The 15829-nt window shown below is 37.9% G+C and overlaps 2 protein-coding genes across 12 annotated transcripts in view; one reads left to right on the top strand and one right to left on the bottom strand.

Annotated features, from left to right (window-relative positions):
• LOC308553781 (uncharacterized protein) overlaps positions 1–5641 on the bottom strand; it is a gene marked incomplete at its 5' end in the record, with an annotated part of 54805 nt that extends 49164 nt beyond the window's left edge. For 2 of the 5 annotated variants that reach the window (XM_081130059.1, XM_081130058.1), the window contains 2 exons: positions 5039–5108; positions 5509–5641. In XM_081130059.1, the coding sequence (XP_080986185.1) occupies positions 5039–5108; positions 5509–5641 (203 nt within the window). Of the gene's footprint in view, positions 1–3995; positions 4856–5038; positions 5109–5325 lie in introns of those variants that run through there. The other 3 variants (XR_013998286.1, XM_081130060.1, XR_013998285.1) reach the window with 3 other exon arrangements.
• CNOT2 (CCR4-NOT transcription complex subunit 2) overlaps positions 5584–15829 on the top strand; it is a 110163-nt gene continuing 99917 nt past the window's right edge. For 4 of the 7 annotated variants that reach the window (XM_081130055.1, XM_081130056.1, XM_081130051.1 and 1 more), the window contains exon 1: positions 5584–5672. In XM_081130055.1, coding sequence (XP_080986181.1) covers positions 5668–5672 — 5 coding nt within the window. In that variant the 5' untranslated portion in view covers positions 5584–5667. Of the gene's footprint in view, positions 5673–6972; positions 6991–15829 lie in introns of those variants that run through there. The other 3 variants (XM_081130053.1, XM_081130057.1, XM_081130052.1) reach the window with 3 other exon arrangements.

Here is a 15829-nt window from a genome sequence, read left to right as displayed (position 1 = left end):
CCGGGAATAGAACCGCGATCCCCTGGATCCTAGGTCAATGCTCAACCACTGAGACACGCCCGGCCAGGCTAGCTTAATTTATTTAACCAATATTCTAGTAAACAATGCAATAAACACTCTTGCAATAAAGTTGTTACACATATCCTTATGATACATTTCCACTAGAGGAACTGACCTGTCAAATGTTTATGCTCAAGGCTTTTGATACATATTGCTAAGCTGCACTCTAGAAATTGCCAATTTATACTCTAGTTTAAGAAACCGTTTTTCTGAACCCTTGCCAGTATTATCAAGATTTAATCACTTGTCAGAATAACACCTGAAGACCAAATTAATGTGTAACATGTTACATCACTCATAAGTCTAACTTACTATTAAACTTTTATAATATTACCATTCAAAGCTTAAGATTCATGCATTTTAGCTGAAGAATATGAGGTCAAGTTTATAACAAATTATACTACTATTTAGTGGGAGTTTCTGCCCTAGATATTATATTGTAGTGCTCTCTTTTTAAAAAAATGTTTTTATTGATTTCAGAGAGAGGAAGGGAGAGGGAGAGATAGAAACATCAATGACGAGAGTCATTGATCAGCTGCCTCCTGCACACCCCACTGGGGGGATCTAGCCCACAACCCAGACATATGTCCTGACCGGGAACCAAACCATTACCTCCTGGTTCATAGGTTGATGCTCAACCATTGAGCCAAGTTGGCTGGGCGTAGTGCTCCTTCTGATTTGCCACTCTGCCTCACCAATTATGTGTGTGTGTGTTTTTCCCCTGTAATAACCTTATAGATTTCTCAGAAAAAGGTACATAATTTCATTATCAAGGGCTGGAAGCTTGACATGTTTCATTACTTTAGCACCGTTTTTCCTAGCTGCTTCCTAGCTTGGACTTTACACATTATGTGTTGAAAGAAACCTTTCAAGACATTTACTTAAAAAAAAGTCTACCTAATCTTGGATAAGGATCTGTATCTTTCATTTAATGGCTCATTTAGTCACTGTGTCATACAAGCAACAATATTCATCTAATATCTTACCATGTGTGGGGAATAAAGCAGTGATCAAAGCAGATGTAGTACCTACTCTCATGAAATTTAGTTGCAGTAGGGTGAAGGAAAACAATAATAAAGAGATAATGATAAATTACAAATGCAATTAAGAAATAGAGGGTCACAGTGATTCCACTCCTAGGAATATATCCTAAGAATCCTGAAACACTAATCAGAAAGAATATATGTACCCCTATGTTCATAGCAGCACAGTTTACACAGCTAAGATCTGGAAACAGCCCAAGTGCCCACCAGTAGACGAGTGGATAAAAAAGCTACGGGACATTTATACCATGGAATACTACGCAGCTGTAAAGAAGGATCTTGTACCCTTTGGGACAGTAATGGATGGACCTGGAGAAAATTATGCTAAGTGAAATAAGCCAGGCAGAGAAAGGCAACCATCACATGATCTTGCTTATATGTAGAATCTAAAGAACTTAATAAACTGATGAACAGAACAGATTCAATGACATGGAAGCATAGATGAGACTGACGAATGTCACAAGGATGGAGGAGGGCAGGTGGGTGGAGGGGGAGAGAGTAACCAAATAATTTATATGCATATATGCACAATCCAAGGACACGGAAAGGGAGAAGGACTGGGGAGGGGGATGGGATGGGGTGGAATGGGTCATTGGGGAGAAAAAGGGACATCTGTAATATTTTAAACAAAAATAGAATTTAAAAAAAAAATTTACAAGCAAGTATAAGGAAAGAAATAAAGTACTCACAATCTTACTATCCAGAGACAAATGTTAAAAATCACAAATATTTTCCAGTCACTTTATATGTATATGAAACACACAGTATAATATAAAATACATGCAAATTATAGATCACACACACACAAAAAGAAATAGAGGGTCATGTAAGAGAGAATAAATGGGAAAAGAAGCTATTTTAGACATGGTAACCAGGGAGGGAATGTTAGAGATGATAGCTGAGTTAAGACCTGAAGGATGGGAATGCATTAGCTTTATAGACATAGAGAGAGCTTATCTCGGAGAAATAAACAGCAAGTGCAAAGTTCCTGTGGAATATCAGTTAAGTTCAATTGAGTACAAGAGACCCTAAATTGTAGCTTTAATGACAGAAATTTACTTTTTCTTTGCATCAAAATCTGAATATAAGGAGTGCAGGCCCCAAGGCCTCAGGTTTCTGCCAGCTTAAGGTTTTGCCATCCCTAGGATTGGGGAACCTGCACATGGTCCAAACTGGCAGCTAGAGTTAAAGGCTCCACATCTGTACTCCAGGGTGTAGGATGTAAAAGGAAAAGGAGCAAAGGACTGAAGGTGTGCAACAGCTGTCTTTTAACGTAGTTCTGCAAGGGTGCCACATGACACACCTGCTTCTTGGCCAGAACTATCACATGGCTATAGGAAGGCTGGAAATACAGTCCTTATTCTGGACAGCCATGTGCCCATGTCTATTACTACGAACAAAGTGCCGCAATTTTAGGGGATAACTGTCTGTGCTACAGACTGGAAAAAGCTTGGTACATGACAGAGACACAAAGGAAGGGTGAGAACAAGATGAAGCTGGAGAGGTAGGCAGAAGCCAGATTATACAGTTTTAAAGGCCACGGTAAGGAAACTGGATTTTATTCTAAGGGAAGCCACTGGAGTTTTACACAAGGGAGAAACCTACCCTAATGAACTTTTAAAAATGATCTCTCTGGCTGGTATGTAGAGATTGTTTGAAGGGATGCAGGGAAAAGTGGAAGCAGATAGTGTGGATATTGCTGTTTGAGAGATGATTGTGTCTTGTGGACAGGGTGGTGGTATGAGAGGTGATGAGAAGTGGCTAAATTCAGAATCATATAAGGAAGAGCTGATGGTACTGGATGATCAGTTGGACCTACAGTGTGAGGAATCACAGAAGCTTCCTAGCTTTATGCCTGAGCAAGTGAGTGAACTGCTGGCAGTATTGTTTACGGGAGGACAGTTTGGATCCAAATATTGTTTCAGTACTGATTTTTTTAAAATGTTTTTTATTGATTTTTAGAGAAAGAGAGAGAGAAACATCAAACCAGTGACCTCGGTACATGGGACAACGCTCAACCAACTGAGCCACAAGGGCGAGGGCAGTGCTTGTTAAATTTGGTATCTGTCTTTTTTACCCCTTACCATGGTAAGATTTTCAGTATTGTCTATACCTTTCAAAAAATGTGAGGCCTCCCTTTCCTACAACTAGTTATTTACAAACTAATTTTGTTCCCTAGTAATGATTTTTCCCCCTCACTTTAAACCAGTAATTTTTCTATAAGGTGCATAAGAAATTTCAACACACAAAACACATACACAAGGTGTAGACTGTTTTTCAGTGAAAGAAAATCCATCAAAGTGAATAGTTTAAAAAAATCTATAAAATGGGCAAATCTGATATTAGTAATAAAAATGAAGTTTTTGATGCAATAGGACAATTTAAAAAATGTACTATTTATAGTGCTTAGTAGAAAGCCATAAACATAAGCCCTTTACAAATGTTAGCTCATTTAACACCTAGAACCAATCTCGAAGGGAGGCATTAAACAAGTTTTACAGATTGGTCACCAGTAATAGGACAATTTAAAACTTGTTCAACAAGACTTAACTTTATCCTAGTTTTCTCAAGAAAGAAAAAGTATCCATGTATTTTTTCCTAGTGCTCCTACCCTATACATTTACACATGAAAATGTTTGTTTTCTCTTTCAGTAAAATATCCAAGGTAACAAAACCCTCAAATTAGACCTGTCCCTTTCTGAAAGTAATTGCTACAATTTTACCAATGTTTATGCAATTTAAACCTGTGGGTTGTTGTTTTTTTTTGTTTTTTTAGTAAATATGGGGATGTTAACAATAAGGTCCATTAAAACTAATGGATTAAATGGTAATACTTGATGCAATTATATATATATCTATCTATATATATATACACACACACATACATATATATATGTAAAACCATATCTCATTTTAATTATTCTATCTTACGATTCCAAATATTAATAGTTATTCTTTCAAGTTATTAATAATTAAAGTGCTCAGTAATACAAAGATATATGCACATACATGTATTTATACACCTGTATATATTACATTTATTTAAAAACATTCAGTTTTTCAATACACAGCTGAAGAGAAAGCTCAAGAGGCAGGCGGGAAGGAACTGCTGGGGAAAGGGCAGGGAATATATCCTCCATGAACTTTCTTAACACAAAAAACACAGTGAAGCAGAATGTTTAATTAAATGAATAACCATGTAAAACATTTTCGACTGGCTACATCAGCACCAAGTTTAATTTACACAGTTTCTACTAATATTTCAAAATACACTGCATTCCGTAAACATGACAGTCACCTTTATTATTATTATTCTTTTTGCTATTTATGCGTGACAGGTGCCCTTTGCCCTTCAATGATATATTTTAAATTGGATTACAGTGAGTTTTTTGGAAGGAAAAAATGATTTTACAAAAGAAACAAACAAGGGAAGTAGAAACTTTATTTACTCCCAATGAATTGCACTTTACATTAATACATTCTATCACTCAAATAGTAATAGCAATTTTCACTTAATGAAACTATGCTCTTTAAGTCCAAAATATCCAGTAGTAACAAAAAGGGAAGAATTCATCAATATGAAAAGGAATAGACTTATTATTTCAAAGAGGAGAAATTTAATTTCACTCTGAGTAACAATTATTTTTCTGGAAAGCAGAGACTTTTCACTCCCCTGAAGTTTCCATCAAAGCCACTATAATTTCAAACGGCCTTGCTGAAAGTGCAGCCGGTCATTCGAGCTTATGCGGGGGCTAGGGAGTGGGGGCAAGAGAAAATGCTATAAAATCTAACTCAGCCAAGGCGAGCTGACCTAATAGTGCTTTAAAAACTTGCTCCCCAATATGCTACCTCCCGACAAGTTTTAAAAAAAAAAAAAAAAAAAAAGAAGGGTGGCGAGTAGAAAATACCAGCGGTTTCGGCAGAGGGGAACTCACTTCTCAGGAGGTGATGTGACGTGCTGCGGGTCCCTGGAAGTGCGTGCACAAGCACCGGAGGTTGCGGGGGCTGTGGGAGGAAAGGGGGACCGCGATCAATTGGCTTCAGGTGCTGGGGCGAGGGGGCGTTCCAGGAGGACGTGGAGGGGCGGGGTGTCCAACACGAACACAAACACAAACTCGCTCCGCGTCCCCGGGGAGGGCGGACCCATGCCACCTCACCACTCCCCGCCCCTGGACCCCGCGGCCCACCTCGCACCCAGGGCCCGTGCCCAAAGTGAACCAACCCGCCCCAGGGGAACTGTAGCGGCCGCCGAGGCCCCGCTCGCTATAACGGCCGCGGAGAAGCTACGAGCCTCCCGGTGAGTCGGCGGTGACGTGGTGGAGGCTGCGGGGAGGGAGATGATGGAGTAAAGCGCCTCTCCCCACCCACTGTCCAGCGCGCGGGAAGCGGTCTACCCAACCCCAACCTTGTCCGGTCCGCGATCGCCTCTCCCACTTTCCGCCGCAGCCTTCAGGGAAGCCGGAACGACGGGGGTCACGGCGGGGGTCAGAGGGTAAAGGTCTTGCTCCCAGCAGCCTCCGCGGTGGATACGTCGCCATCTTGGATCCGCGGGACAAGAAAATTCATGCGGTGAGTTTTTGGCAAATTTTCGGAAGTCTGGCAGCGGGGCGCGCGGCCGGGGCGGCGGATTCGGGGCCCCCGCAAGGCGGGGGAATGCCTCGGGGCCGGTCCGGTCGCGCCTGGGGTCCGCGGGCAGCGTCCCGGCCCGCCGCTTCCCGTTGCTTTTGTCTCGGCTCCAATCGAGAGAGGGAGAGCAGAGCGGGCGGGGAGGGGGGGTGGCGGCGGTGGAGGGAGGGAGGGAGAGAGGGAGGGAGGGGGTGTGTATGAGGTGGGTGGTGGATAGGACGTAAAGCGTCGCGGTACTTGGGTCGCTGCAGCAGCAGCAGGTCTGGATCGTAGGCCTGGTCCCTTCGGTGGGCGCTGGGTTTTTCCTCAGATTCCGCTCTCACGGGCTCCCGCCAGCGCGAGGAGCCTGCGCCGCGCTGCTTCCTGGGGAAGAAGCGAAGGCAGCAGCGGCGGTGGCCAAGGAGCCCGGGCCCGCTTTAGACGGCGCTGCCGCCTTCCCATAAGCTGCCGCGGTTCCCTGGCTATTCACATTCTCTCAGTACACGCACATCACCTGCAACTTGTGTGTGTTTCTGTGTGTGTGTGGTTTGTGTATAAAAGATGGGGGACATTGGACTGACTAACGGGTCTCAGGAGCGTCCAGGCTCTGGGCTACCGAAGGATTTGGATGAAGGAAGGAGCGCAACTGTGATGCTTCCTCTGCCACCGCACCCGGAGGGGGAAGCTTCCGTGGTGTGGTTGAGACTGAGTCGAGGTAGTCCTGGGGTGGCGGAGGAACCCGAGACGTTTCTGTCTGTGAAGTTGCTAGCCCTGGCTTTCTACTTCCGCCGGGGCCTTTCCACCTTTTGCTGGCTTGGGTCTAACTTAAAAGTTTTACGGAAGGAATGAGTTGGGGTTACAAGAGGCCCTCGTACTCTTTAGTCGAGGCTCTGTTGTCCGTCTAGGAGAGAAACCCTGTGACTCTTGGTGACTGCTGATCGTTTTTGAATGCGAGTTGTTGTATTCTTTTGTAAAAGCATTTCCAAGGCTTCAGAATTTGCATTTATTCCAGACCCCGTGAGTACAGTATTACCACCATAAGAGTCTTACATACGGGTACCACACTCTCCGAAGGAACCTAAACATCAACTTCCTTTGAATCCTAGGAGATGCCTTCACTTTTCAACATCCAGAAGACCGAATGCAACACATTTTGTTTCATTTTCATAAAACTCTTGGTCAAGGGATCCTACTCCTTTCTTAATCTTCAGGACGGTTTCTAATAAGTATAAGAAAATATACACTGATACCAGCCCTTAGATTCTTGGCGAAATGGTAGAAGGTATTGAGTTAAATTTGTTCACAAGGGAGGCCATACTTGTATTTACTTCAGAGTTGAACACATTTCCTGTCACGCTTGATATTAGGAATTTCTAGACCTCTTGAATAAGTGCAACTTTTGACTTGCCCATTGAAACAAAAGTGGAAGTGGGGACGGATATAGAAATTTGAAAGTATTTACGTATTTACATATTACGTTTATGTTGAATTGTTAGGGAACATTTCCTATATTTGACCACATTTGTTTTCAGATGTCAGTGAACACATTTCTTTTGCAGTTATGAAAGATGACTTTATTCTAGATTTAAAGGATTGATTAAGAATCTCAGTGGACTGAAATGGTTGTCAATTATATTAAGATGGTTAGATGTTTACATTCCCATCTCTTTTCACTGAAATACTTACTAAATGGACCAAAGTCTTTAGTAAGCTTTGTATGTTGAACTCCTCTTTCGTTCGTAGTTCTTTTGTAATATTAAATCAGAAGGAAAAATAGAAAACTCATTGTAAAAAAGGCAAAACTTCTCCTTCACTTTTTTCTTGCGTTCGTAAGGCCCTCATTTAATTTTAAAAAGTTCCTTTTCTGTCATTTTTTCTGAGGGCTTGAATTGCACTGACTTATGCGAATACTTTTAAGAGAGAAACTTTCACATTTTTTTTGCATCCTAATTAATGCTGCATCAATAAAAATGAATGAACGTAGTAGGTATCATTTGTTGGCAGAAACCTTTTATCCTAACTATACTATGTAGAGGTATCTGTGACCTAATCTGATAACTCTTGGGGAATGAAAATTGCCTGTATATGTGACCAAGCAACAAATACAACATTTTCAGTTTCTATAATACTTTCGTTTTAAAGTAAACTTATAGGGTGGAAAAACAAGGGCAGAATGTATGTGTGTGAGTGACTTACTGTCCCTTTCATTAGAAAAGTACTTGATCTTGAAGATAAAATAAAACTCAGATGTTCCTCCCCAAGGGCACTGATTACCCATGTTTTTACTTAGTAATTTAGGATGTTTACTTTACTTTTTTTATTTTTGAGAGATACTTTACAGTTAGCTATAACCTGCAAATTCTGTTTATTCAAAAGTAAATAAATACTTCAGATTTATGAGTAGATTTCTCTAGAAGTGCTTCTAACCCAGTTTTGGTTTTAATCTCTTCAGTAGATATTGATATTAAAAGTACTCATATTTTGAAAGACCCTTACGGAATTTTTCACAATCTTTGAGGAGTTACAGTTTTGCCCTTTTTAGTCACAAATTTGCTTCGTAAGATATCCTGATAATATAGAAAAATAAAAGGTAGGTATGTTTCATGTTCGTATGAAATAATGAGTATACATTAACAGACTAGTGAATAAGTTAACAACTTTGCTTTTTAATTGTCTTAAAATTTTTCAGTGTAGAAAGTTAATTCTGTTATGATTACATAAAAACAAACTTTCCATGTGTTTGCTTAAATAGGCATTTGAAGACAACTTATGCAAATAGTGATACAGTCTTAGTTAGGAGAAGATACTACTAAATAAGACTTTGTTACCTCTACTTCTAGTGGATTTTGTAATACAAAGAAGCAAAAAAAACCAAGGTACCAGGTAGGGCAGTTTTACAGGCAGAGCTAATCTGAGTTACACTGTAATGCTTGAATAGAATTACATACAGTATTAATGTTAAGGGATCTAGTGCTATGATAGGAGTCATTCTGGTTGATTATACAGGTGACTGTCCTTACTAAGGATGATTTCTACTTGCGATACTTAGGTGAATTTCATTGTGACTTTGACCAGATATTTTAAAAAGAGCTATATACTAAAATTGATATCTCTTGTAGAAAGTCTGTCTTTGAAAAGAAATAGAATAGACATTAGGATTTTAAGTTTTTTAAATTATTTTATCGTTTTTACCTTGGTTTTGTTCATTGAACCTTTTCTTCAATTTAAATAGTATGTATATTTTTCCTGTTACTTTAGTTTTTCTGTTTGGCTTTCTTTTTTAAAACTTTTAAAACTCCTCTCTTAGGACAAGTCATACTGATATGGCTTGTTCATTTGTTTACTTTGTACTATTAGGGTGACATGGAAAAATAATTCCTAATATATTTTTCTAAGAGCTTGTTCTCTGAAATACAGATGCAAATCTCCAGGTATATCACTTTGGGGTATGCTGCATTTTGAACTAATAAAATGGTTTGCAGTGTTATTTTTTGGTAAGACTCATAGCTTATATAATACTGAAATACAAAATGAATTATCCAGGAGGGAAAAAAACCCCGAAAATTTCCCTTTTCTGGATACACTTTAATATGCTGTATATGCTTGGACTCAGGATCTAAATTTGTTTATATCCTAAATATTTTTGACATGTTTGACACCTATACCCTGAAAGTTTTCCTCTCCTTTTCCTTTTTTTGTTTTCACATGCATGTTTTTATGTGTCTGGGGGTGGGGGTTGGGAGATATTTTTACTATCACTTCTTTGTTATTTGACAGACATCTTATTCTTCAAAACTCTACTGGTGTCACTTTCTGAATGAAAACTTACCTCGCTCCCAAAATCCTTCGGCCATAATGCTTATGTGTCACACTATTTTGTAATTTACTGTCCAACCCCATTATTCGCCATAATCTCCACTGGGCTGTAAGCACTTAAGAGGTAGGACTTTGTCCTGTTTATCTTTATATCTCTAGTGCTTCGTATAGTGCACAGTACTTAGTAGGTTATCAATAAATACGCAGTAAACTGAACTGATGCCAGATTTTCATTTGACACTTAATGCTGTCAGAGTGCTCTGTTTCCCAGTCTACAGATAAGAAACGACAGATTGGAAAGGGAATGGGAGAAGGGCATCCTTCCTTCCCTCATTTCTTTGAGTTCTTATAGTTTTGCTTCTAAGTTACCTAGGGAAAACAGATAACCAGCTTCTTAGAGAAATGTGTGTAGAGTAAGTACAAGACTAAGGGAAGGATGTTAGTAATAAAGTGCTTCTGGCAGAGTGTTTAAATCTATGTATCTTACTGTATTTTGTATGGCTAAGGTCACTAAGGTCATTGGTTGAAGGAGATATTTTGTATTTATAGTTACATGGTGATACATGTTTACCATTGCTTAACCATGTTAGTTCACATATTACACACACACACACACACACACACGCACACTATTTTGTCTTTCTAAAATCAGAAAATTGCAATTCTGAGAAACATCTGGTCTTTAAGGGTTTGAATAAGAGACTGTATATCAGTTTTGCCCCTTCCCCCCACCTTTTTTTTTTTGATATATAGACATCAAAACAGGGTAAATGACTCCCATTTGTATTTAGCGGAGATGCTAACATTTAACTTAGATTTTAGAAATCTTTTCATATATTTTATTTGCTTATATATTTTCCAGAGACGTTTTAATGACTAAAAACTACTAAAGATACAGAGAGGGTATTTATTATTATTATTTAATTTAATTTAATTTTTTAGAGAGAGAAATGTCAACATGAGAGAGAAATATCAATTGGTTGCCTCCTATACTGTTCACTGACTGGGGATCGAACCCACAACCTTTTGGTGTACAGGATGACGACCCTCAACCAACTGAGCCACCCGCCGGGGGGGAGAGCATGTTTTTTAAAAGAATTTGATCCATTACTCAGGACACCAATCCTCTCTCTGCTTTCACTGAACTGAAATGTCTTTCCTTATGTGAAAGTAGATAAGAATGCACATTTAGTAAATTTTTACTTTGCCAAGGAATGATAAAATAAGCAAGAGAAAACTATGTGTCCTGGCAATTTAGGTAACAATGAGTAGATTTGCTTCCCACCCCCCCCCAAACAAATTGATATACAATTTTTTCATTTGTATGTGTGGATGTTGAAACATAACTGCATTTTGTATCAGCATCTGGACAAAATGTAATGACTGATTATATAATACAGTGTGTTTGGGAGAGGAACATTTGGTTGTCTGTAATCTGTCAGGAGTATGTATTTGTGTTACCTTTTACATTGTAAATTATAATGCTTATCCTACATACAATTTTGTATTTAATTTTCAGTTTGTAAGAATCTTTTATAGATTGATCAAATAATAATATTCTGTAAACTTACCATGCCATTCAAAGTATCTGATTCCTTTTGGCTTAATTTTATTGCCTAATATTTTTAAAAATGCTTTACAGCTTGCAAAGCTAGTTATATCATCTCAATTTTATATGATTGTCATTTTGATGTTAATTTAAAAAATACGGTTAAATTTTTTGGTTGTTAATCCTCACCCAAGGATTTTTTTTCCATTGATTTTTAGGGAGAGTGTAAGAGGAGGGGTGGGGAAACTTCCATGTGAGAGAGAGACATGGATTGATTGCCTCCTTCAGGTGCCCAGACTGGGGCTGGGGATTGAACCTGCAACCCAGATACATGCTCTTGACTGGGAATTAAACCTTAGACCCTCCGGTGCACAGACTGATGCTCCAACTACTGAGTGATGCTGGCCAGGGCAAAATAAGGTTAAATTTTAACATTAACATAAATGTAAAACAATCAAGCTGTCTTGATTACTATGAAAATTCATAATTGGGAATGAAGAAGGCCATTTTATCCTTAGACTGGACTGAGCATCTAATACCTTTCTCATTTAATGCTACTTTATGGGGAAGATCCTGATTTATTATATTAAGTAGGTGTAAACAGAATGCTTGTTTTTGTTTTTAACTGATCATCTTGCAGATTCAGGATAATTTAATTAAAGTAATAACAGGAGTTTGAAAGAGGAGTAGTAGGAAATTTTTGTTTAAAGCTTCACTTTCTGGCAAAATACATCAGCTGCTCATATTTTTTTAAAGTTATAAACATTTATCAAGAAACACCAAAACTTTAAGTAATAATACTGTTGTAATGAGAATAGGTAATATATCAGTCATGCCACGTTTTCTAAATTTACTTATTGCCCAATTATTTTGCAAGATTATGTGCTAAGCAGATATGCCTTGAGGTTTGCCTTGATTTAGTGCACAGAATACTGGTTTAGGAGTGTAGTTTTTATAATTTTATGTGTGTGAACGTGTCTGGTTTTAGATTAGGAAAAAATTTAGAGCTGTAACCTTTCTATGCACATTTATGAGAAATTATAGATAGATTCATAGACATGTCAGGCCTAACTTTATTTGAGGTCTATAGCAAAACTGTTTAACCTGGTAGCAGAGATAGCAGTTTTCAGAGTGTTTAAATTTGATGTACAGTCATGGACCACACACATAATGACGATGGACTGCATATGTAACTGGTCCCATAAGAGTATAATGGAACTGAAAAATTCCTTTCACTTAGTGGCATAGTAGCACAAAAATCCTAAGTTCATAGCATAATGCATTACATCACATGGTGATGCTAGTAGTCATATAAAAGTGTAATAGCACATACAAGTTAAATAGGTGACCAAAAGTTTTCATATAGAAAATAATGCAATAATTAATAAATAATAATACAAGAATAAACTCTGTGTACTCACAGCTGTAAACCTACAGTATAATAGCATATACAACTACAAGGGTGACCGAAAGTGTTCGTATAGAAAGTAATGCAATAATTAATAAATAATAATACAAGAATAAACTCTTGTATACTCACAAATGTAAACCTACTTTTGCCCATCCCTGTATGTACTGTACATAGTACTTGATAATAATAAATGACTCACTGGCCTGTGTATTTACTGTATTGTACTTTTTATTATTATTTTAGAGTGTACTTTTTCTACTTATAAAAAAAGTTTGCTGTAAAACAGTGTGCCATGTTATACAAGAAGTAGTCTTACATGTCTCATGTTTATTGCATCTCTTTATTGCATTATTTTCTCTTGTGCTTGATTAAATCTTGTGTTGTTTTATACAGTAAAGTGGTGTATAGGTTTGTTGCCTAGGAGCAGTGGGCTATATATCATATAGCCTAGGTGTGTAGTACGCTATACCATCTAGGTTTATGTAAGTACACTATGATTCCACAAAGAAAATAGCCCCATGATGCATTTCTCATAATGTAGCCTCGTCGTTAAGCGACACATGACTGTATAATACACTTTTGTGTTCTGTATGTATGTAAATCAAACATCCTAAAATAGATGTATATTTATAAAACAATTATAGTCCAGTGCTTCAGGGAATTTGACCTCTGACTGCTCTTAGGGTATCTTAGAGCATAGTTTGAAAACCACTGGACTTGATTTCTAAGGTCACTTCCAACCTAAAATCGTATGTTTTTAAAAAGTCAAGAGTTTTCCTTCTCTCTGGAAATGCAAAATTCATAGAATTTACTTGTTTTTAGTCACATTTGGATAAAAATTGTTTGAATTTAAATTTTAGGTTCTACTGGTTGGATATTAGGATTCTAGATATTTTCAACTAAATCCTTTAATAATTTACTTTTTTGTAGACATTGCTGTTGTGCTGGGTATATATGATGGTGTATAAGACAAGTTTGCCTTCATGGAACTAATGTCTTAGGGGGAGACATAAACAAGTAAACAGCTAAAACAATTTCAGATAGTGGTAATTGTGATGAAGAAAGTGAAGGGGATAATAGTACAGCAGTTGATTAGGGCTGAAGGATGACACTATTTTAAGTAGGGTAATGAGGGAAGACTTCTCTGGAGGTGGCATTTGAGCAGAAATGTAAAAAGGAGAAAGCTTTGCAAAAATCTGGGTGATTGTTTTCCTGGCAGAAAAAATAGAAGGCTCCAAGATGGGGTCAAGTTTTGCATGTCTGATGATAAGTTGTTTTATAAACAGTTACTTAGCCCCGGCTGGCATGGCTCAGTGGTTGAGAGTAGACCTATGAACCAGGAGGTCATGGACGGTCTGTTCTCTGTCAGAGCACATGCCCGGGTTGCAGGCTCTATCCCCAGTAGGGTTGCGTTGAATAATTCTTCAAGTTTAGTTTGTAAGGTGCATGCTGTGGGTATTTATGCTAGAACAGAGCAATCTTGTTTGAGAGTTAATGTATTGGCTTTAGGGAGGTGGTATTTGAACTGGGTGTGAAAGGACGATTTGGAGTTCAACTAGGTGAGTGAGTGTACAGAATCTGCATTGCAAGTACAAAAAGCCTGGGAGAATATACTGGATTTGGAGAATGGCAAAGTAATTTGCTATAATTCTTTTTAGGGGGAGGGGGAGAGATCGATGGGAGAGAGACGCATAGATTGGTTGCCTCCTGCACACTCTCTGACCTGGGCTGGGGATTGAACCTGCAACCCAGGTACATGCCCTTTACTGGGAGTCAAACCCTAGACTCTTTGGTATGTTGGCTGATGCTGTAACCACTGAGCAAACAGCCAGTGCTATTTGCTAAATTCTTGATGGAGTTCTGAGACCTCATGAGAAGTTGGTTGAAGGAATGGATTTGCCATAGTGTGAGAGACTTTCTTACATCCTGAGGAATAGCCAAATTTTTATTTTAACAATGCAAGTGATAATCAGATTTGTGCTTCAGGGGCAGATTTTAGATTCCACAGTTGACATAATTAAAATTTCAAGCTTGATGGTGTACTATACAGTATTTGTAGGATTTGATGGATTATTTTCTCTCCATTAGACAGATTGAGTGTTTTTTATTCATTTTAGCAGGATTTTTTTATTTTTTAAGAACTGTATGATTTTGAAACTCCAGTTTCTGTTTTCCAGAGAACTTGTTATGTGTATAAACCAATGCCATTACTTCAAAGTTTTAGATGAATGGGTGGAATTTGTTACAGATAGGGCAGGCAAAGTTTGAAGGCTTGAGATTTAACATTACTTGAATAAATTAGAATAATACCAAAAAATATCTAAGTTAATGACATAATCATTCATAGGAACTGATACTTATATATTACTAAAAGTGCTTATTTTGCAATGCTTAGGTGTGTGTGTGTATTCACAATACTACATAACTCTTAGTTATGCATTTATTTTAGGTTGCTAGCGTTGTGTGTTAATTCTGACATGCAAAAAAGAGCTCAAATGCATGTTTTTAAGTGGAAGGAACTGATTCCTTAAGAATGTAGTTTGAGTAAATTACTATTTTGATAGCATGTATTATATACCATTTTTTAATAGCAAAAGTTAATGATTCTACCACGATTACTTGGAGTTGCCCAGGTTGCCTAATTGTCTATTTGGTTCCTTTTTGACATAACAAAATGGAGCTGCTTATAACTCTTTCCTATTAAAGAAAGTTATATTGTGCTGGAATTTTAGATGTTGTTAAAGTCTCTGGTACTAGCTATGGAATTAGAATTACCATTGTACTGCTTTTAATTAGCTGTGTGATTTATCCTTTCTAAATGTAAGTTTTCTCATTCAAAAAATGTGGATAAATAACAGTACTTACCTCATAGAGTTCACTTAAGGAATAAAATCCTCTTGTGGGTTGTTGTGTGGTTTTTTCCTTTCTTTTTTTTGAGTGGGACTTTCTACTTAAAGATGATCTTCTGAGGGAAATGAGAATTAGCCACAGTTTATTTCATAGAGTACACTGTGCTCTTTTTTTTTTTTGGTATCAAATTTGTAAATGTAAACAAGAAGGATGCAGTTTTGTTCTTAAGAATCTAGACATGTTTTTCCTACCAGTAATTTTGTTTAGATGACATTGTGTTTAGTATGATGTGTAGTATTTTGAGTAACATAAATACATCTTAGCGTTACTCTGTCTGAAGCACTTGGCATGGTGCATGACACAGAAGAGACATTTAATAATTCCTTTGTTAAATGGGATAAATCTAATGGGGAGAGCATTGACTTAGGATTCAGATAGACTTGGGTCAACAGTTACAACCTGAGTTTTGTTGCATTATCGATAGCAAGTTTTTTT

This window comes from Miniopterus schreibersii (genome assembly GCF_964146895.1).
Source record: "Miniopterus schreibersii genome assembly, chromosome: 2".
NCBI lineage: Eukaryota > Metazoa > Chordata > Mammalia > Chiroptera > Miniopteridae > Miniopterus > Miniopterus schreibersii.
This window is presented reverse-complemented; position numbering and strand designations above follow the sequence as displayed.